Raw genomic sequence first — 23,431 nt, 5'->3', positions numbered from 1 at the left:
AGCGGGATAAAGATCCGCTGCAATGCGGGTCATATAGGCCTATCTCACTCCTAAATGTAGACGCCAAGCTGCTGGCAAAAGTGCTGGCGACGAGGATAGAGGATTGTGTCCCGGGAGTGGTGCATGAAGACCAGACAGGGTTTGTAAAGGGGAGACAACTGAATGTCAACGTTCGACAGCTGCTGGGGGTGATAATGATGCCCCCAGCAGAGGGGGAGGCAGAGATAGTGGTGGCGATTGATGCGGAGAAGGCATTCGATAGGGTAGAGTGGGAGTATTTATGGGAGGTGTTGAGGAGGTTTGGGTTCGGGGAGGGGTTTGTCAGATGGGTCAGACTCCAAATGGGGCCCCAGTGGCAAGTGTAGTCACAAACCGGCAAAGATCGGAGTATTTTCGGCTACACAGGGGAACAAGGCAGGGGTGTCCCCTGTCCCCATTACTGTTCGCGTTGGCAATTGAACCACTGGCCATAGCGTTGAGAGACTCTAAGAAATGGAGTGGGGTGGTTAGAGGGGGAGAGGAACATAGAGTGTCACTCTACGCAGATGACTTACTGCTATATGTTGCGGACCCTGTAGAGGGGATGACAGAGGTTATGCAGATATTGAGGGAGTTTGGAGATTTTTCGGGATACAGGCTAAATATGGGGAAGAGCGAGCTTTTTGTAATACACCCTGGGGACCAGGGAAGAGGAATAGACGCCCTGCCGTTAAGCAGAGTGGAAAGGAGCTTCCGATATTTGGGGATCCAGGTAGCTAGGAGCTGGGGAACTCTACACAGACTTAATCTGACACGGCTGGTGGAGCAGATGGAGGAGGATTTCAAGAGGTGGGATATGCTGCCGCTCTCATTGGCGGGCAGAGTGCAGGCGGTAAAAATGATGGTTCTCCCGAGGTTTCTTTTCGTGTTTCAATGTCTCCCCATTCTGATCACAAAGGCCTTTTTCAAGAAAATAGACAGGAGCATTATGAGCTTTGTGTGGGCAGGGAAGACCCCGAGGGTAAGGAGGGGGTTCCTGCAGCGTAGCAGGGACAGAGGGGGACTGGCGTTGCCGAGCCTGGACGACTACTACTGGGCCGCCAATGTGGCGATGGTTTGTAAGTGGATGAGGGAGGGAGAGGGGGCGGCGTGGAAGAGGCTGGAGATGGCGTCCTGTAAAGGAACGAGCCTAAAGGCGCTGGTGACGGCGCCGCTGCCGCTCTCCCCGAAAAGGTATACCACAAACCCAGTGGTGGTGGCAACCTTAAGGATCTGGGGGCAGTGGAGGCGACACAGGGGGGTGACGGGTGCCTCGGTGTGGTCCCCTATCAGGAATAACCACAGGTTTGTCCCAGGAAGGATGGACGGAGGGTTCCAGAGCTGGCAACGAGCAGGAATTAGGAAACTGAGAGATTTGTTTATAGACGGGACGTTTCCGAGCCTGGGAGCGCTGGAGGGAAAGTATGAGTTGCCCCCGGGGAACAATTTCAGATACATGCAAGTGAGGGCGTTTACGAGGCAACAGGTGAGGGAATTTCCGCTGCTCCCGACACAGGGGATCCAGGATAGAGTGATTTCTGGGGTATGGGTCGGGGAGGGCAAAGTGTCCGAAATATATCAGGAGATGAGAGACGAGGGGGAGGCGATGGTAGAGGAGCTGAAGAGAAAATGGGAAGAAGAGCTGGGAGAGGAGATTGAGGAGGGTCTGTGGGCTGATGCCCTAAGCAAGGTAAACTCCTCGTCTTCATGTGCCAGGCTTAGCCTGATTCAATTTAAGGTTCTACACAGAGCACATATGACGGGAGCAAGACTGAGCAGGTTCTTCGGAATGGAGGACAAGTGCGGGAGGTGCTTGGGAAGCCCGGCGAACCACACACACATGTTCTGGTCGTGTCCGGCACTGGATGAGTACTGGAGGGGAGTGGCAGAGGGGAGTGGCAAAGGTGATCTCAAAGGTGAAGGTCCGGGTCAAGCCAGGCTGGGGGTTAGCGATATTTGGGGTAGCGGAAGAGCCGGGAGTGCAGGAGGCGAAAGAGGCCAATATTTTGGTCTTTGCGTCCCTGATAGCCCGGCGAAGGATCTTACTCATGTGGAAGGAAGCGAAACCCCCCGGTGTGGAGGCCTGGATAAACGATATGGCAGGGTTTATAAAACTAGAACGAATAAAATTTGCGCTGAGTGGGTCGGCTCAGGGGTTCTCCGGGCGGTGGCAACCGTTCCTTGACTATCTCACGGAACGTTAAGGGAAAATAGATCGTCAGCAGCAGCAGCCCAGGGAGGAGGAGGGGGGGGGGGCACTATTTTTTGTTACTTTGTTAGTTCACTATATTATTTAAATAATGTTATTTATCAGTTACTGTACTATTTTTATGTTGATTTGTAAAATGGAAAAATTCTGTTTGAAAACTTTAATAAAATATATTTTTTAAAAAAACATCTGAAACCTTGCCCCACACGATAGCACAGTGGTTAGCCCGATCCGGGTTAGGTCACTGTCTGTGCAGCTTCTGCACGTTCTCCCCCCAGTCTGCGTGGGTTTCCTCCGAGTGCTCCAGTTTCTCCCCACAGGTCCCAAAAGATGTGCTTAGGTAAATTGGATATTATGAATTCTCCCTAGTGTGGCGACTAGGGGATTTTCACAGAAACTTCATTACAGTGTTAATGTAAGCCTACTTGTGACACTAATAAAGATTATTATTATTAGATATTCCAGACAGTGGCCTGCAACAAAGATAGTGCAGACCTAAGAATGGAAGGGGTTTACATTGTGTATGTGTGCAGTGAGAGTGAATGGGAAGGGATTTGACCCATCACTGTAAATAGAAAGCACAAAGAGAAGATAAGGAGTGGGTCTACAGAGCAAAATGCCAAGTACTGAAGGGAGCAAGGGAGAGACCAATGGACTGGCTAGCAACGGCTAGAGTCGTGAGCACTGAACGGCACTGAGTGTAGGAGAGGGGCGCAAGGGCTCAGGAAAGGAGGCGGAGAGTGCATGGCAATGATGGACAGAACGGTTCCGTAAGCTGCAGGTTCCGAGAGGTGAAGGCTGAGTGACATTGTTATCTAAAGCCTGAGAGAGTGGCTGAGCGAGTAGCGTGATAACTTCACCTAACACAAGTATAAATTATTACTGGCACCGCTGAGAGGCACACACCAGTCATGTTAGCAATGGCGGAAACTGCACATGCGGCAGCAGATACAGTGCAAGTCGTGTGTGCATGCACATCTGCCTGGCGCCTGACCGCTAGGCATCAAGAGTTAATGGAGTATCTTAAAGGTAATATATAGTCGGAGGAAATGGTAAGTAGAGAAGCATTTATTGTGCGAACCATACCACCCATCGTCTGGAATATAAATTAATAAAAGCTGGGAATTAATCATTCGTATTCTGCCACCTCAGCCTTTTCCTAGTACAGTAACTCCACATTTAATATTACCATTCTCAGAACATGATATCACAATTACCTTATGTGCACTTTGACCTTTTCACCTGTTGAATGTACTGCTTGTTGAATGGTCCCTGCAAAACTGGTTGGAGTTATGTAGTTAGCTGGTGCTTCCATCAAATGTCGTGCTAAATTCTGTCCTTCAGCATACAGAACTCCTTTCTGCCATGTTTCATCTTCAAAACTTGCAAAAAGATTATTTATTTTTAAATGTAAATGTTAAAGTCATTACATTTTAACAAAGCCAAAATATTCATCTGTTAGATGTGTGACCAAATAAATAGATCAGATGAACAAATCAAAAAATATCAAATTGTGCATCTTCAGTATTTATGCGAAAGAAAAGACTTGCATTTATATAGCAATTTTCATAATCGCCAGACGATTACAGCAATGAAGGGTAACGCGGGCAATTTATGCTGTTGCTGAACCAAAGCTTTTCTCCTTTCAAAGGATTTTGTTCCAAACTGCAGAAATCGACCCAAAACTTCCATGCTTAATTATTTACAACACTGAATATCGCAAAAGTGTTTATTTTGGGTGAATAAATAGGTTTAATCATAATCCACATTTTTAAAAAGTCAGTAAAATCGACGTAGAAAGCACAAAGGAAAAATCTACAGATGCTGGAAATCTGCAACAAAACCAAAAGCTGGAAACACTTTGCTGGCCAGTCAACGTGTGGAGATCTCAGGCAACAATCAAAACTAAACACACCGAAAATAGAGTTGTAAGTGATGGTACTATACTGACCAACACTGCAGCTAAAATCAGAGGACAACATGCAGGATTCAGAGCACAGATTTACATCCAAATCAGAAAACTATGCAACAGCTGTGTTAAATTATTGCTGAATTCAGATAGGGCCACAGCGAATATAAAGTTAGAGAATGATAATGATAATAGGTGTTTAACAATTCAGTGCCTCGGTCAAGTGCAGATTTCCAACGTATAACTGAATAAATAGAAAATCCTTTGTATAACTTACAGCATGCATTATGCAAATATGTACTGTATCAATACCTTCTAAATGGTTTCACAGTGACGCCTGTCTTCTTTTTCTTCTTCAGCTCATTATACTCAAACAAACCCAAAATAGATCCTTCTGCTGCACACTGGGCATCCCCGCATGGATCGACTTCCACCAGAGAAACCTCTAGGTCTTGTAACTGTCTGCATCCAACTATAAGTAATTCAGATGCTAAATTTTCGATCATGAAAGCACTCTGCATATATTTCCACTAAACAGTCAAAATTATTTGGTTGACCTGTTATTCATTATAATCAAATGCTGCACATCAGGTTTCAAAACCACTCTTGGTGAAGTGAAAAGTCATGCAGAATTGTGAATGAGAGTACTTGATCTCAAACAATAATTTTAGATTGCCTGGAATTTTTACATTGTAAGGAGGTATTTGTAAAGTGGTTGTGATGTTAACACAGGCACAATTATTTTCTAGTTATTTTTGCGCTAAAATATATATATTTCCTCAGATAGTTACAAATGAGTAAGTCCAGTCAGCCCATCTAAATCAGAAAGAACCGAATGTTTCCCCCATAGCAGTATCACACTGTTTCTGAAAGGTTCTAGGTTTTTGCCTCATAGAATCATCATAGAATTTACAATGCAGAAGGAGGCCATTCGGCTCATCGAGTCTGGACCGGCTCTTACAAAGAGCACCCTACTCAAGCCCACGTATCTACCCTATCCCCGTAACCCCCATTTAACCTTCTTGGACACTCAGGGCAATTTAGCATGGCCAATCCACCTAACCCGCACATCTTTGGACTGCGTGAGGAAACCGGAGCACCCGGAGGAAACCCACGCAGACACGGGGAGAACTTGCAGACTCCAGACAGTGACCCAAGCCGGGAATCTCCTGGAGCTGTGAAGCAACTGTGCTAACCATTATGCTACCGTGCTGCCCCAAGAGGGTTACTCTAGCTGTGAATGTATTCCATACGTAGGTCACTTGCTTGGGAAGAAGTTTCCTGATATCAATCCTGTGCTTTGTTGCAGTATTTTTTTTAAACTAAGTTGAATATTGCTTAGGAGCTGAAACATACAAATCCTTTAAAGAGTTGAGGGTTCTACCTGTTCAGTTTCAAACTGGAAGGTTGTTTTTTAAGTGGCTGTCCGGACATTTTACAGTGATCAAACCAGCAAAGGTCTTTTTTTTTTTAAAAAGGTCTATGTTTTACTTATTTGTGTCTCATGATGTGAAGTTATTTGTCATTGAGATGTGTTGAATTATAAACAGCAGCAAATTTCAATTCAAGGCATGAAGCCAACCCTTACCTGGTCTCACATCAATATCTATCCATTTTTGACCTTGACAAAAAGTAGGAACTCAAAAGGAATGGTAATAACAACGCAGTCCATACCAAACTTCTCTAGACTAGGTCCCTTTATCAGCTTAAACATATCCCAAAACTTCAAACAATAGTTTTACTTTAACATGTCACTCATTACATTTGCAGTTGATGTTAATAACCATCACATGCAAATTAACCAAGAGCACACTTTACCCGCTATGGCAGCTCGAATATTTTCTTTGCCTTCATCATACTGTTCCAAATTATTAATTCCAGCATTTTTGTCACCAAGCCCAACAACTACAACATGAGGGAAATCCTATTAAAGCAAAACATCGTTTTTTATGATTAAGAACATGAACATCATAATCTTCATATAATTGCATACTAATAGTACTTCATTTTCATATTAACTAGTAGCTTTATCTTCTTCTTCATCCTCTGCCTTTACCTTCCTACGTTGAGAGAACAAGTCAGTCTAGGTGAAGCATGGATTGCTGCATGATTATGCTTTACTAACATAGAGAATTCCATGATCAACTAACCACTTCTGTGGTACTGTGCTCAGATATTTATACATATACAAGAAATAGAGTGCTCCATCTAGTGGCCTGAACAAGATACAACAAGGGAAAGTGAAATGTGCATTATCGTGAAGCAAACTTAGAATGCTTAAGAAGTGGTTGGAGCCTCCCCAGATTTCTGTTGTCTTTCAGTGCCTCTCCATCTTCATCCCAAGGGCCTTTTTCAAGCGGGCGAATAAGGTTATTGCGGGCTTTGTGTGGGCGGGTAAAACCCCGTGAGTGAAGAAAGTATTCTTGGAGCGTAGTTTTGGGGGGGGGGGGGGTTGGCGCTGCCGAACTTTTGCAATTACTACCGGGCGGCTAATATACCCATGATTAGGAAGTGGGTAGTGGGGGAGGGTTCATGGTGGGAGCGGATGGAGGCGGCGTCATGTAAAGACACAAGTTTGGGAGCACTGAGATCAAAGAAAGAACAAAGAACAAAGAAAAATTATAGCACAGGAACTGGCCCTTCGGCGATCCAGATCCTCAATCTAAAACTGTCGCCTATTTTCTAAGGATCTGTATCCCTCTGTTCCCTGCCCATTCATGTATCTGTCTAGATACATCTTAAATGATGCTATCGTGCCCGCCTCTACCACCTCCGCCGGCATTGAGTTCCAGGCACCCACCACCCTCTGCATAAAGAACTTTTCACACATATCTCCCTTAAACTTTTCCCCTCTCACCTTGAACTCATGACCCCTAGTAATTGAGGCCCCCACTCTGGGAAAAAGCTTTTTGCTATCCACCCTGTCTATACCTCTCAAGATTTTGTAGACCTCAATGAGGTCCCCCCCTCAACCTCCGTCTTTCTAATGAAAATAATCCTAATCTACTCAACCTCTCTTCATAGCTGGCGCCCTCCATACCAGGCAAATCCTGGTGAACCTCCTCTGCACCTTCTCCAAAGCATACACATCCTTTTGGTAATGTGGCGACCAGAACTGTACGCAGTATTCCAAATGTGGCCGAACCAAAGTCTTATACAACTGTAACATGACCTGCAAACTCTTGTACTCAATACCCCTTCCGATGAAGGAAAGCATGCCTTATGCCTCCTTGACCACTCTATCGACCTGCGCAGCCACCTTCAGGGTACAATGGTCCTGAACACCCAGATCTCTCTGTACATCAATTTTCCCCAGGGCTTTTTCATTTACCGTATAGTTCGCTCTTGAATTGGATCTTCTAAAATGCATCACCTTGCATTTGCCCGGATTGAACTCCATCTGCCATTTCTCCGCCCAACTCTCCAATCTATCTATATTCTGCTGTATTCTCTGACAGTCCCCTTCACTATCTGCTACTCCACCAATGTTAGTGTCATCTGCAAACTTGCTAATCAGACCACCTATATCTTCCTCCAGATCATTTATGTATATCACAAACAACAGTGGTCCCTGTGGAACATCACTGGTCACAGTTCTCCATTTTGAGAAACTCCCTTCCACTACTACTATCTGTCTCCTGTTGCCCAGCCAGTTCTTTCTCCATCTAGCTAGTACACCCTGGACCCCATGAGACTTCACTTTCTCCATCAGCCTACCATGAGGAACCTTATCAAATGCCTTACTGAAGTCCATGTATATGACATCTACAGCCCTTCCCTCATCAATCAACTTTGTCACTTCCTCAAAGAATTCTATTAAGTTGATAAGACATGACCTTCCCTGCACAAAACCATGTTGCCTATCACTGATAAGCCCATTTTCTTCCAAATAGAACATAGAACATTACAGCGCAGTACAGGCCCTTCGGCCCTCGATGTTGCGCCGACCTGTGAAACCACTCTAAAGCCCATCTACACTATTCCCTTATCGTCCATATGTCTATCCAATGACCATTTGAATGCCCTTAGTGTTGGCGAGTCCACTACTGTTGCAGGCAGGGCATTCCAGGCCCTTATTACTCTCTGAGTAAAGAACCTACCTCTGACATCTGTCTTATATCTATCTCCGCTCAATTTAAAGCTATGTCCCCTCGTGCTAGACATCACCATCCGAGGAAAAAGGCTCTCACTGTCCACCCTATCCAATCCTCTGATCATCTTGTATGCCTCAATTAAGTCACCTCTTAACCTGCTTCTCTCTAACGAAAACAGCCTCAAGTCCCTCAGCCTTTCCTCATAAGATCTTCCCTCCATACCAGGCAACATTCTGGTAAATCTCCTCTGCATCCTTTCCAATGCTTCCACATCCTTCCTATAATGCAGCGACCAGAATTGCACGTAATACTCCAAATGCGGCCGCACCAGAGTTTTGTACAGCTGCAACATGACCTCATGGCTCCGAAACTCAATCCCTCTACCAATAAAAGCTAACACACCGTACGCCTTCTTAACAACCCTCTCAACCTGGGTGGCAACTTTCAGGGATCTATGTACATGGACACCGAGATCTCTCTGCTCATCCACACTGCCAAGAATCTTACCATTGGCCCAGTACTCTGTCTCCCTGCTATTCCTTCCAAAATGAATCACCTCACACTTTTCTGCATTAAACTCCATTTGCCACCTCTCAGCCCAGCGCTGCAGCTTATCTATGTCCCTCTGTAACTTGTAACATCCGTCCGCACTGTCCACAACTCCACCGACTTTAGTGTCATCTGCCCATCCTCACCCATCCTTCTACGCCCTCCTCCAGGTCATTTATAAAAATGACAAACAGCAGTGGCCCCAAAACAGATCCTTGTGGTACACCACTAGTAACTGGGCTCCAGTCTGAACATTTCCCATCACCCACCACCCTTTGTCTTCTTCCAGCTAGCCAATTTCTGATCCAAACTGCTAAATCACCCTGAATCCCATGCCTCCGTATTTTCTGCAGTAGCCTACCGTGGGGAACCTTATCAAACGCTTTACTGAAATCCATATACACCACATCAACTGCTTTACCCTCATCCACCTGTTTGGTCACCTTCTCAAAGAACTCAATAAGGTTTGTGAGGCACGTCCTACCCTTCACAAAACCGTGTTGACTATCTCTAATCAAATTATTCCTTTCCAGATGATTATACATCCTATCTCTTATAAACCGTTCCAAGACTTTGCCCACAACAGAAGTAAGGCTCACTGGTCTATAGCTACCGGGGTTGTCTCTACTCCCCTTCTTGAACAAGGGGACAACATTTGCTATCCTCCAGTCTTCTGGCACTATTCCTGTAGACAAAGATGACTTAAAGATCAAAGCCAAGACTCAGCAATCTCCTCCCTAGCTTCCCAGAGAATCCTAGGATAAATCCCATCCGGCCCAGGGGACTTATCTATTTTCACACTTTCCAGAATTGCTAACACCTCCTCCTAATGAACCTCAAGCCCTACTAGTCTAGCAAGCCCTTCTAGTCTAGTCGATGGGAATAGATCCTATCCCTCAGTATCTTCTCCAGCAGCTTCCCTACCACTGACGTCAGGCTCACCGGTCTATAATTACCTGGATTTTCCCTGCTACCCTTGTTAAACAAGGTGACAACATTAGCAATTCTCCAGTCCTCCGGTACCTCACCCGTGTTCAAGGATGCTGCAAAGATATCTGTTAAGGCCCCAGCTATTTCCTCTCTCACTTCCCTCAGTAACCTGGGATAGATCCCATCCGGACCTGGGGACTTGTCCACCTTAATGCCTTTTAGAATACCCAACACATCCTCCCTCCTTATGCCGACTTGACCTAGAGTAATCAAACATCTATCCCTAACCTCAACACCCGTCATGTCCATCTCCTCGGTGAATACCGATGCAAAGTACTCGTTAAGAATCTCACCCATTTTCTCTGACTCCACGGATAACTTTCCTCCTTTGTCCTTGAGTGGGCCAACTTTTTCTCTAGTTACCCTCTTGCTCCTTATATATGAATAAAAGGCTTTGGGATTTTCCTTAACCGTGTTTGCTAAAGATATTTCATGACTCCTTTTAGCCCTCTTGATTTCGGCACCTCTTCCGTTCTCGCCAGCCCGATACTCTACAAGTCCGGTGGTGGTGGCGGCTCTGAGAATCTGGGGTCAGTGGAGGAAATCTAAGAGAGTGGAGGGTGCATCGGTTTAGACCCCGATTTATAATAATCATCGGTTTGTACCGGGTAGGCTGGATGGTGGGTTCCGGAGATAGCAAAGGGCAGGAATTAGGAGGGTGGGGGATCTATTTATAGACGGGAGCTTCCCCAGCTTGAAAGCCTTGGAAGATAAATTTGAATTGCCAGCAGGGAATCGGTTTAGGTATTTGCAGGTGTGAGACTTCTTGAGAAGGCAGGTTCCGGCCTTCCCGCTGCTGCTGCCACAGGGGATACAGGCAGAGTAGTCTCCAGTACCTGGGTGGGAGAGGGGAAGGTATCAAGATATTTACCAGGAACTTTTGGATGCAGAGGAAACTCTGGTGGAGGAGCTTAAGAGCAAGTGGGAGGGCGAGCTCGGAGGAGAGATAGAGGTGGGTCTGTGGGCGGATGCCGAAGCAGGGTTAATACATTCTCATCATGTGCCAGGCTTAGCCTAATGCAATTCAAGATAGTCCACCGGGCACACATGACAGTGGCCCGGATGAGCACGTTTCTTGGGGTAGAGGACAGGTGTGCGAGGTGCGCGGGAAACCCAGCAAATCACATGTTTTGAGCATGCCCGAAGCTTAGAGGGTTTTGGCAGGGTTTCGCTGAGGCAATGTCCACGGTACTCAAAACACGGATGGTGCCGAGTCCGGAGGTGGCGATCTTTAGAGTGTCGTAAGTGCCGGGAGTGCAGGGGGCGAATGAGGCCGACGTCATGGCCTTTGCCTCCCTGGGAGCCCGGAGACGGATTTTATTAATGTTGAGGGACTCAAAGCCCCCGAGTGTAGAGACCTGGGTTAGTGACATGGCTGGGTTTCTCAGTCTCGAGAAAATAAAGTTCGCCTTAAGAGGGTCAATGTTATGGTCAGGGTGTGTGAAGATTGTGATGGGGTGGAAATGTTTATTGCACCATGTTTATGTCGCTGCTATTGTTATTATTATAAAAACTTGCAAATACCCTACTAAAAATAGATTTTTTAAAAGTGGTTGGAGCAACAGATTTTGAAACCTAGGTAGGCAGAGGATTAAAAAGGTTGATTAAAAGGGGCAGCCAGGTTGTTTAAGGTGGTTGAATGTGCCACAAAATGATGTACAATAAACCTGAATTGATACTTATGTTTACAAAGCGCCTTTAACAAAATAAAACTTCTCAAAACACTTGCCGGGTGTGTTATAAAACAAAATTTGATGGTGGCTACATAAAGAAAGATTAGGGTAGATGACAAAAAGTTTGATCAAAGAAGTAGGTATCAAGGAGAATTTTAAAGGAAAAAAAAGAGGTTGGGAGTTGGAGTCCAAAGATGTGCAGGTTAGGTGGATTGGCCATGCTAAATTGCCCCTTAGTATCCAGGTACGGGTTAGATGGGGTTATGGGGTTGCAGTCATAGGGTGCTCTTTCACAGGATTGATGCAGACTTGGTGGATCGAATGGCCTCCTTCTGCACTGTAGAGATTCCAGGAGGTTTAGGGAGGGAATTCCAGAGCTTTGACCCTAGGTAACTGAAGCAATGATGGAGCAATTTAAATGAGTTGTTCAAGAGGCCGAAGTGGAGGAGTGTAGATACCTCGAGGATTACGAGCTGGATGGAGCGGGATCAGGCCACAAAGGGATTTGAAAACAAGGATGCAAATTTTAAAATCAAGATGTTTTTTTAATCGAAAGTTAATGTAGGTGATGGATGAACAGAATTTAGTGTGTGTTAGGACACAGGCAATAGAGCACTGGGTGATCTCAGGTTTATGGAAAGTAGAACATGGAAGACCAGTCAAGTTTGCATTGGAACTTAAGTCTAGAGATTAGGCAAAGATGAGTGTTTCAACAGCAGATGAGTTGAAGAAAGAGCAGAGTTGGATAACTTTTGGAGATGGAAGTAATTGTTATCAGTGACAGTGCAGAAATTAGGTTGGAATTCCATCACAGGATCAAGTATGACACCAAGGTTGTGAACAGACTGATTCAGTCTCAGACAGTTGCCAAAGAGAAGGATGGAGCCGTGGCTAGTGAAGACCAAAGGCAATGGCTTGGTCTTCCCAATATTTAATTGGAGCAAATTTGTGCTCATGAAGTACTTGATGTCATACAAGCAGTCTGACAATTTACAGACAGTGGAGCGGTGGTGGTGAGGTAGAGCTGGATGTAGTCAGTGTGAACATGGAAGCTTGCACTGTGTTTTTTGGATGATATCACCAAGGGGCAGCATAGAGATGAGAAACAGGAGAGGCCAAGGATAGACCTTGGGAGATGCCAGAAGCGGGAGTAGGATGAGAAACGAATGCAGTTGATTCTCATGCTCTGGTTAAATAGATAAGAATGGAACTGGGTGAGTAGCAAAGTAGATGAAAGAGCAGTGGGTGCAAGCTGAAAGTTTGGCCATTAGGAGTTTGCAAATCTTTTTAAAAATTACTTTGTGGAATGTAGGCGTCACTGGCAGACCAGTATTTGTTGCCAATTCTTAATTGCCCTTGCAACTGAATGACGTGCTTGGCCATTTCAGAGAAAGTTAAGAGTCTTGTGAATCTTGTGAATCTGGCGTCAAATTTAGGCCTGACTAGATAAGGATGGCAGATTTCCTTCCCTTCCTAAAGGACATTAGTAAACCAAATGTTTTTACAACAATTCTCGATAGCTTCATGGTTACCATTATTGAAACTATCTTACAAATCCAAATTAATTGGTGGGACGATTCAGATGTACAACTGCTTTGTTTTCCAACAGAAACCAAGTTTACTGCGATGATCGAAATCAAGCTTGACCATGTTTCCAAAGTGTAACAAAATTTTAATGCATTTATTCGTTCAGTTTTTGACCAGTATTTAACTTCATATCATTTTTCAGATTGCAGTACTATAATTTACTATGTTTCAAATTATGCAATTTCTACTTGTTTGCTAATTAGATTATGGGATGATACATTATTGACTTGGTTCTGGATTTAAATTCTGACTGCAATTCCATATTAGAATTATACCAGTTATCATTTGTAATATGTTATCTATCTCAACTTATTACTAACATCAGTAAAATTAACGTTCCCACATTAACTTGAAAAAAGTATGAAATATATTTAGTCTAAAATTATACCTGATGCAGCCCATAAAATATGCGACTTCTTCCTTTTTTAAGTGCAGGTCCCGATCTAAAGAAAAACATCAATAATCTTCAATAGAAGCTGGAGTACAAAAAGGCTGATATTTTGCCATATAAATCCCTCCAAATCCTTGCTCCACCGCTGGATCATCTACTGGCCCCAGATTCTACTCTACCTTCCGCTCAGAGGCCTACTTATGCCTGCCACCCGCTCGCTATCTTCTGCACTGCAGACATTTTGGATTTATATTCAATCCCTAAACCAACTCATCTTGATAAATCAGTCCTACATGAACTCTGCAAAAGCCATCTCCTTCAACTTCACCTTTGGCCATCTTACCTAATTCTTCTCCTTGATCCTGTTCAGTATCCCATCATCTCCATGAAGCATTTTATTGTTTCCCGTGCTAGAATTCTATGAACGTGCCAGTTGCACAGGAAGGAAAACATTGACCAGAAACTAATGGTATAGAATTTATAAACCTAAGCTCTTGACAACATGCTTCGCTCTCTGGTTAAGGCAACAATTCTTTATATCACCACACTTCTCTTACTCGCCCCTTTTAACTGATAACCTCATCCCTTGGTTTCCTGAAAAGATAATTTTGAACAGATCATCATGAAATGTTACACAAACAGCTAAATCAATATGTTGTATATTTCATCATGGTTCACTTCAGAGAGTTGGAATTCAAGACCCACTACGGAGCCTCTACTCTTTAAGCCTGGCTAAAATCAGGGCGGCATGGTAGCACAGTGGTTAGCACTGTTGCTTCACAGCACCAGGGACCCGGGTTCGATTCCCTGCTTGGGAAACTGTCCGTGCGGAGTCTGAACATTCTCAACATGTCTGCGTGGGTTTCGTCCGGGTGCTCCGGTTTCCTCTCTCAAGTTCCGAAAGAAGCGCTTGTTAGATGAATTGGACATTCTGAATTCTCCCAGTGTACCTGCACAGGCGCCGGAGTGTGACGACTGGGGGATTTTCACAGTAACTTCATTGCAGTGTTAATGTAAGCCTACTTGTGACAATAATAAAGATTATTATTTTAAGATCAGTGCAGTGTAGAAGACTGCTGATTTGCTGGGGTGCCATTGTTTGAATGGAAAGTTAAACAGGTCCTGTCCGCTTACATTCCATGACAATATTTGGAGTGAAGCAAGTTAACTCCCAATGCCTCAGCTAAAGGTTCGCCTGCAAACAATTCAAAACATATTACAACAAACCAACTGCTATTTATCTAAAATACTAGGGGTGGAATTTTATGCTGACAGGATGGGATTTTCTGGTCCCACTGAATTCAATGATTGAGTTTTAAACGGCGTGCCACAATCGACGTCCCTACTGCCATCACCGTGTCAGGGCTGTAGAATTTCATCCTTAATGCAGAAAAAGACATCCAAAAGTACTTCACAGATGGATAATCAAAAATGGACAAAGACTCAAATCATATATTGAGAAGGAAAAACCTGAGTCAAATCTAAGTGCTGTGAGAAGTCTTAGAGGAGAGGGAGATGGACAAGGTGGGATCAAGGCTGAAGGTATGGTTGTGATGCAAAAGGAGTCAGAGGTACAGGGTTAATTAGGATGTTACAGAGATATGGTATGGCAATGCCATGACATGAAAGGACTTTAACACAATGATGTGAATTTTTAATTTAAGATCTTGCTTGACCAAAAGGCAAGCAAAAAGGTTGACAGGTTAAACAGGACTTGCGTGAGCTAGAACATGGGAAGCAGAGTTTTGAATGAGTTGAAGCTGAAGAGATAGTGGATGGGAGACTGGACTAGAGAAAATTGGCTTGCCATAGCTGTCGGAATACAAGTGGACTTCTGAAGCCCCAAAAGGTTCCTCCGAAAACAAACATTTACTGAAACACAAGAGTATAAAATCAAACTGCTGGCTTGGGAGTGAGTGGTCGCCATTTCTAAATGTCACCTGCTTCCGACACAAACAGTGAGCATGTCTTAAAATTCCCACGCACCCTTGTATTGCTTGCTCGATCCCATAAGTAAAACATGAATTTGTATGGAGAAAAATTGAGGCTAACTAGTAACATGAGTATGTTGTGGCTGAAAAAGACTTGTACGGCGAGTAGATGTGAAAACATGATTTTGAAGACCGTAAAAATGGGGTTGGCTTATACATCTGGTTGTCTTATAGGCCCTGATTTGCAGCAATTGGGTTTGGAGAAAGGGATAACATTAGGGTTCTTCATTTTAAGGAATCTTACTAGATGTACAATGGTTGCCTCACAAATCACAACACTTAAGTGATTTACTGTATTTGAGAGAGATAAGGAGCAATACAAATTCAGAGCTTTATTTTCACATTTGAAGATTATATATTTTGAAATTCATATGTTAGCTATCCATTTTTAAATACCAGAACAGATATTAACCAAGTTAATTTCCTACCCAACAGGCAGAAGAAGTCTGTAGTAATTCTCCGCATCTGGTCTTATTTAAATGCTATCAATGCACCTTCCAGCCACAACAGACGTTGGCAGGCAGGCAAAGACTGCGAAGCCAAAGATCACCATAAACTTCCATGTGAGTGGCAGGGAAGGAATTTTGGGAGGGTCTCATGGAAATGCAGGCGAGTAGAACCCAGAGGAGCACTCCTGTTCCTCCTGGCCCCACAAATAAAAGTTTTCGATCTTCTACCTTCAGACGGGCTGCAGATGTGCTTCTTACCTCAAGAGAAAAGTTCCAACTCACTTAGGGCCATTATGAAATTTCATCCCCAAATAAATAAGGCCTGCTTTGGGCCTCTTCTGCTTGCAGGCCACTGTAGGTTACACTGCAAACTGTGAGAAACAGTCAAGATTTGAGCAGGTAACTGTTATTCTCATTTTTAACTGCCCTGCTGCCCAGTGGCCAGGTCGTGTTAAAACTGACCCATTCTATTGCAACCCAGAACAAAGCAACCGTTGTATATTATGTATGCCTGCATTTATTTTAATGCAACAATATGTGCAGTCAAAATACAAAATTATATACGATGTGCCTCATAACAAATTTCACATTCTCAAATTAAAAATCATTGAAGTGACTATTTCAGTGAAAACAAATCAATATGCAGTTTTTAAAAATGTATGATTTTTTTGTAAAAAGTCCTTCAAAAATGGAAACGCTTTTACAAATGTACAATTAATAAATTAATCCATTATTCTTCTATCTCCAATTTATTTTTCATACTGCACTTACATGGTCAGAAGTTCTTTAAGCCTTCCAGATGTTGAATTATTAAAAACATCCCCTGCATTTGTAAACTGAACCGAGCCATCCCCTCTCTCTCCCTCATACACACCAAGAACCAGTCCCTACACAGGAATAAAAATTAAACATAATTTACTATAATTTTACAAACTGCATTACCGACAACAATAACATTTGTCTTCATACAACACTTTTCACATAATAAAGGGTATGTTAAAGACATAAAATTGACAGAGCTGAAAGAGACACAAAGACAGATCAAATGTTCAGTCAAGAGTAGGCCAGACACCCCCTGAAGCCTGCTCCACTATTCAAAAAGATCACGGTTGAAATTTTACATCAACTCCACTTTCCTGTCCTATCCTCATATCCCATAATTCGCTTAGAGTTGAAAACCCCAGTGCTCTCAGTCTTGAATATATTCAGACTGAGAGCCTTCCAAAGGTTCATAACTCTCTCATGAAAGAATTTCTCATCTTAATTCTAAATAGCCAACTTCCTAATATTGAGACTATAATCCCTAGTACTAGACTCTTCAATCAGGGAAAACAGCCTCTTACCATTTACCCTATTAAGCCCTCTAAGAATTTTATATATTTCAATTAGATTACCTTGCACTCATTCTTATAAACTCCAGAGAACATAGGTCCACTCCAGTCAATTTCTCTCCTCAGGACATCCATAGAAATTAATCTTTAACTACAACTCTCTAGAGAAGGTTGTCCTTCCTTAGAGAGACTAAAACTGTAGATAGTACTCCAGATATGGTCCCATCGATGCTCCATATAATTGTACTGAGGCTTCCATACTCTTTTACTGCAACCCCTTGCAATTAAGACTAACATACTAATAATAATAATCTTTATTGTCACAAGTAGGTGGAGGCAGCCGGAGAATCCCACCCTATAATTATTGTTAGGGCATTTCTCGTCCTCTAATACCAGGAATCACCACCTTTTCCAATTGAGACTGAGCAGGGCTCAGTACGAGGTCCTGTTTTTTGTGGTATATATTAATAATTTGGACTCAAATGTAGGAAACATGATCAGGAAGTTTGCAAAACTTGGTTGCATGGTTGATAGTGAGGAGGGAAGCTGAAAACTGCAGCAGATTGGCAGAAAAGTGGCAAATGTATTTCAACTTTGAGAAGTGAGGGGAGGCCAAACATGGCAAACGAAAATACAATAAAACGGAGGATGCTGAAATGTACAGAGGAAGTGAAGGATCTTAAGGTGCTTTCCACAGATCTCTGAATGTTGCAGGACAGATCAATAAGGTGGTTACGAAGGCATATGGAATATTATACACAAATGTACTTTGTCATCGAGGGCCGAAGGGCCTGTACTGCGCTGTAATATAAAAAGGTTACAGCACAAAAGGTTATTCAGCACAGGTTATTCATAAAGGCCTGCCAGACCTGGTCTTCTTGCAACCATGTCTCAGTAATTGCCACCAAATCATACCCTTTTGTCTCTATTTGAGCTGTTAACTGATTAATTTTGTTCCGAATGCTTCGTGCATTTAGATACAAAGCTTTCAGTTGTTTTCCAAGCTTTTAATTGTTTTCTATTGTCATATTTCTCTGATCTTTCATGATTGCTTGTTGCAAAAAGTAATTCGCCTGTTCTGGCCTTCATCTTTATTTTCTAGTAACCACCCGTCACATGGCTAACCTGCACTCCTATCTCCTCCTTTAATTTAGGTTTTCTAATTTTCCCGGCAACTGAACTCTGCTCTGCCTCCCCCCCCCCACCGCCGCCTCACCTCTTCAGTTTAAAGCACCGTCTACAGCCCTAGTTATGCGATTTGCCAAGACTCTATTCAGATGAATAATCAATCTTGGAATTGATGCGCTGGTACAAGTGGAGTGGAAATTCTGTTCACAAGAGTCTTTTGGGAAACGTGGATTGATTTTCGGAATGCAAACCACGAATGGCAAGCATGATTACGAGAAGATTGTAAAGCATGTTTTGGGAAGTAAAGTTTGGACAAACATCTGGGGGATTCTGAGGAGGCATTCACAGACATTCACCTGGGGTTTCAGAGTGGAGTGTGTATTTGACCACAGGCATTTTGTGTGCATCAAAGGGATTGTGTGCGTCAATGAGACCAATGTAGTTTCAAATGTACTTTGTCATCGTGTTAATCTTAAAACCTGTGTGAAATTGTTCAGCTAAGTGGGGAGTAAAGGAGTATTGTATTATAATCCCAAGTTTTTCATGTTTAATAAACATCTTTTCCCTGTTGTTAAAGCTAATTAGCAGTCCTGTGACTCTGTTCCTCCATGTTTAATTTAAAAAAAGTTAAGTCTTTTGAGCCTTGGTTCCATTCTGGGATCTTCCCGTCCTGTTATAACATCAATTAGGATCAACAAAAGTAACAAGTTGCATCCAAAACTGGCAAAGTGGAAGGAAGCAAAGGTGTTTCTATAATTTATGGGCAAAGTGCTGGGAAGTGGGATTTGACTGGATAGCTCTGTTTTGGCCAGAACAGGCACGGTGAGCCAGATGGCATCCTTCGGTGTCATGTAGCTAACTGTGACCACACCAAAAGTACTATGAGCAATTCTGGGCATCACATCTTAGGAAGGATATATTAGACTTAGAAGGAGCGCAGCGTGAATTTACCAGATTTTCTGGACTCTAGATATGGATTAATTTAGGAGGACATTACACCAACTAGGATTATATTCCCTAGAATTTCAAAAGTGAATGGGAGTTTGGATTAAAGCTTTCAAGATATTAAGGGGAGCTAGATAGAGAGAAACTCTTCACTGTTTGGGGAATGTTGGAGTAATGCCTCAAAATTAGAGCCAGACCTTTGAGGAGTGAAATGTGGAGACATTTCTACACAAAGGGTGATAGAAGTTTGGAACTCTCTTCCCCAAACAGCAATTGATATCACATGATATCATATTACTGCGCTGTAATGTTCTATTCTATCTATCAATTGTTAATATTAAATCTGTGATTGATATATTTTTGTTAAGTCAAAGGTATAAAGAGATTATGGAGTTAAATCACATATCAGCCATGATTGTACAATTGCAAAATGAGCTTTAGGGGCTAAGTAGCCGACTCCAGCTCCTATAAAGGCTTATAAATGAAAGGCAGCATGGATTTTGTAAAGGCACTTTTTAAAAATTAATTTTTGGCATGTGGGCATCACTGGCTAGGCCAGCATTTACTGCCCATTCCTAATTACCCTTGAGAAGGTGATGGTGAGCAGCCTTCTTGAACCGCTGCAGTCCCTGCCTGTTCAGAGGGAGTGCCTGGACTTTGACCCAGTGACAGTGAAGAAACAGCAAAAAATATGGTAGCACAGTGATTAGCATTGTTGCTTCACAGCACAAGGGTCCCAGGTTCGATTCCTGGCTTGGGTCACTGTCTGTGCGGAGTCTGCACGTTCTCCCAGTGTCTGCGTGGGTTTCCTCCCACAAGTCCCGAAAGACGTGCTGTTAGGTGAAATGGACATTCTGAATTCTCCCTCTGTGTACCTGAACAGGCACCGGAATGTGGTGACTAGGGGCTTTTCACAGTAACATCATTGCACTGTTAATGTAAGCCTACTTGTGACAATAAAGATTATATTTCCAAGTCAGCCCTGTGCCTCCATATGTACATTTGACCAGTGCCCATAAAGTTGCTCACAAAATTCAAGCACATGGGATTAATGGGTCAGTGGTCGCATAGATACAAGGTTGGCCACAGGACAGCTATTCTTTTGACTGGGGGAAATATACCGTTATTCTCCAAGGTTCAAACATGGCTTTTTCTGGTACTAATGACCTGATTCAGATATATAACATTATTTCTAAGTTTGCAAATGCCATGAAACTCGAATGTCGTAAACAATGAGGATAGCAAGAGAAGGGAGCTAAGATTTTGAGTCTGGATGAGTCTTTGTCAAAGCTGGCATCCAGACTCAAAACGTTAGCTCCCTTCCCTCTCCACATAGATGCTGTCAGACCTGCTGAGATTGTCCAGTATTTTCTGTTCTTGTTTCAGATTCCAGCATCCACAATAATTTGCTTTTATTTTTGGATAGCAAGATGCTTCAGTGCATATACAGATTTGTGAAATGGGCAGAAAAAAGGCAGGTGAAAGGATGCAGGGGCATGTGAAGTGATACATTATGAACTAAATAGTGTGATTTAAAGGAGATTCAAGGACAGAGCTAGGAATGTATGAAATTGGTAGGGCAATTAGAGACGGTATATCGGTCATTGATTTTAATAATAGAGGAATAGAATACAGAAGTTAGTTATGGTATAGCATTATAAAGCACTGGTTAGGCCTAAGCTGGGGCAATGTGTTAATTCTGGGCACCACACTTTCAGATGTCAAGTGCATAGAGAGGATGCAGGAGAGATTTAAATGGCACTCAGGACAACAGACCTCATTTATGAAAACAGACTGGAGTAATTGGGGGCTGTTCGCCTTAAATTTTTTTCTTCTTTCATGAGATGTAGGCATCTTTTATTGCTCTTCTCTCATTGCCCTTCAACGGAGTACCTTCCCACACTACTTCAGAAGGCCATTAAATGTCAACCACATGGCTGTGGGTCTGGAGTCACATGCAGGCAAGGATTAAGAAAATACTTGGGAGAAGTGTTCAAAATAATGAACTGTTTGGATAAGGAAAAACTGTTCCCAGTGGCAGAAGTTTTAGTAACCAGAGGGAACAAGTGTATGATTGGTAAAAGAATCAGAGGCAACAAGAAACTTTTATTTCACCTGACAAGTTATTGCGATGTGGAATGGGTGGTGGAAACAATTTTTGTTGTAACTTTCAAAAGGCAACTGAAGGGGTAAATTAATAGGACTATTGGGAAAGAGCAGGAGTGTTAAATTGTGAGCTTCAGCACCGGTACAGACACGATGGGCCGCCAATACTGTATTATCCAGTGAAATGACCAACGGTTGTCAGCCCAGAGGAAAATACACCCGCTCTCCTTTAATCCTCAACTGGTTAAAGAAATGCCCAAAGAACAATAAAAATTAATAATACATCAGAACCACATAGTAATGACCGTCAATGTTAAATTGGACCTTGGAGCTGCTGCTGGGCCGGGATAGCGAAGACAAGCGGAGTAGATTCCTAACCACACCCGTCCTTAGAAAGGATCGAAACGGCGACTTGCCGCATATACCCAGCGACATGTCTCACAGCAAGTGACCGACTCCAAACCACCACCGGGAGCCCCGTGCAAGACAGCGGAGTCTACCAATGGCAGGCTCCCCACACAGCGTCCCTCAGGGCGGGCTGTCTGCTCGATTGACGGCTGCTGCCCGCGACAGCGCCCTCAATGGCTGGCTGGCTGCCTGCAATGCTACAACTCCTGGCGCTCAGGATAGCGCCGCCAATGGTTGGCTGCCTGCAATGCTGAAGACTGACTGCTCCCCGGACAGCGCCCTCATGGCATGCTGTCTGAAATCACGGAATGGTCACACCGCAGGGGGAATATTCTGCACAAGAGCTGCACAAGAGAGTCCATAGCAGGACAAAGCAGTGCTGGTGTGAGCTCCAGGGCCTCTGATGAACAACTCATTAAGAAGAAGCTGAAATCAGGGGCAAAGCAGTATAAAGATGAGATTGTCAGCTGAAGCGCTTAGCAGAACTGTAACATTGAATGACAAAGCAAATAAGATCATTAAAAAAAATATATATATTTATTAGTTTTTTAACACAATTTTTCTCCCTTACAAACAATAATCCCCCCCCCCCTCGTAACAAAAAAAACCGAGAAATCGCGCAGAGCAAGATATATACACGGCAAAATGATATATTTACACAGCTTTGTACACTGGCCCTCACCCGTACGTGCCAGTTTCCCCAACCCTTCATGTTATCTCTTGCTCATCCACCCACCCAGGCATTCCCCCCCTTTCCCCCCCTCCCAGGATGTCCCCTCCACCCCCCCCCCCCCCCACCCACCCACAAGGTTGCTGCTGCTGCTGACCGACCTTCCTCTAACACTCCGCGAGATAGTCTAGGAACGGTTGCCACCGCCTGTAGAATCCCTGCGCAGACCCTCTCAAGGCGAACTTAATCCTCTCCAACTTTATGAACCCAGCCATATCATTTATCCAGGCCTCCAGGCTGGGGGGCTTTGCCTCCTTCCACATTAGCAAGATCCTTCGCCGGGCTACTAGGGAAGCAAAGGCCAGAATGCCGGCCTCTTTCGCCTCCCGCACTCCCGGTTCGTCCACTACTCCAAATATTGCTAGCCCCCAGCTTGGCTTGACCCGGACTTTCACCACCTGAGATATTGCTCCCGCCACTCCTCTCCAGAACCCCTCCAGTGCCGGGCATGACCAAAACATATGGACATGGTTCGCCGGGCTCCCTGAGCACCTTCCACATCTGTCCTCTACCCCAAAGAACCTACTCAACCTCGCCCCCGTCAAGTGCGCTCTGTGGACCACCTTAAATTGTATCAGGCTGAGCCTGGCACATGAGGAGGAGGAATTAACCCTACCTAGGGCATCAGCCCACAGACCTTCCTCGATCTCCTCCCCCAGCTCCTCCTCCCATTTACCCTTCAACTTCTTTCAACTCCTGGTGTATTTCCGACACCTTGCCCTCCCCGACCCATACACCCGAGATCACCCTATCTTGAACTTCTTGTGCCGGGAGCAACGGGAATTCCCTCACCTGTCGCCTCACCTGCATATATCTAAAGGCATTTCCCGGGGGTAACTCGAACCTCTCCTCCAGTGCCCCTAGGCTCGCAAACGTCCCGTCGATGAACAGGTCCCCCATTCTTCCAATCCCCGCCCGATGCC

General features: G+C 43.9%; 1 protein-coding gene across 2 annotated transcripts in view; it reads right to left on the bottom strand.

The window, feature by feature from the left end:
• The window catches only part of lap3 (leucine aminopeptidase 3), a 62,951-nt gene extending 41,031 nt beyond the window's left edge, over nt 1–21,920 (bottom strand). Inside the window, exons 1-6 of one of the 2 annotated variants that reach the window (XM_072496443.1) lie at nt 21,695–21,920; nt 16,632–16,747; nt 13,418–13,472; nt 5,955–6,060; nt 4,449–4,608; nt 3,445–3,609 (exon numbers count right to left, since the gene is read on the bottom strand). In XM_072496443.1, the coding sequence (XP_072352544.1) occupies nt 3,445–3,609; nt 4,449–4,608; nt 5,955–6,060; nt 13,418–13,472; nt 16,632–16,747; nt 21,695–21,805 (713 nt within the window). In that variant the 5' untranslated portion in view covers nt 21,806–21,920. The remainder of the gene's footprint in view (nt 1–3,444; nt 3,610–4,448; nt 4,609–5,954; nt 6,061–13,417; nt 13,473–16,631; nt 16,748–21,694) is intronic. The other variant, XM_072496441.1, reaches the window with a different exon arrangement.
• Between the last annotated feature and the right edge of the window lie 1,511 nt (nt 21,921–23,431).

This window comes from Scyliorhinus torazame, chromosome 3 (genome assembly GCF_047496885.1).
Source record: "Scyliorhinus torazame isolate Kashiwa2021f chromosome 3, sScyTor2.1, whole genome shotgun sequence".
NCBI classification, from domain to species: Eukaryota; Metazoa; Chordata; class Chondrichthyes; order Carcharhiniformes; family Scyliorhinidae; genus Scyliorhinus; species Scyliorhinus torazame.
Note: the sequence above shows the minus strand (reverse complement) of the source record. Positions and strands in the feature narration are given on the sequence as shown.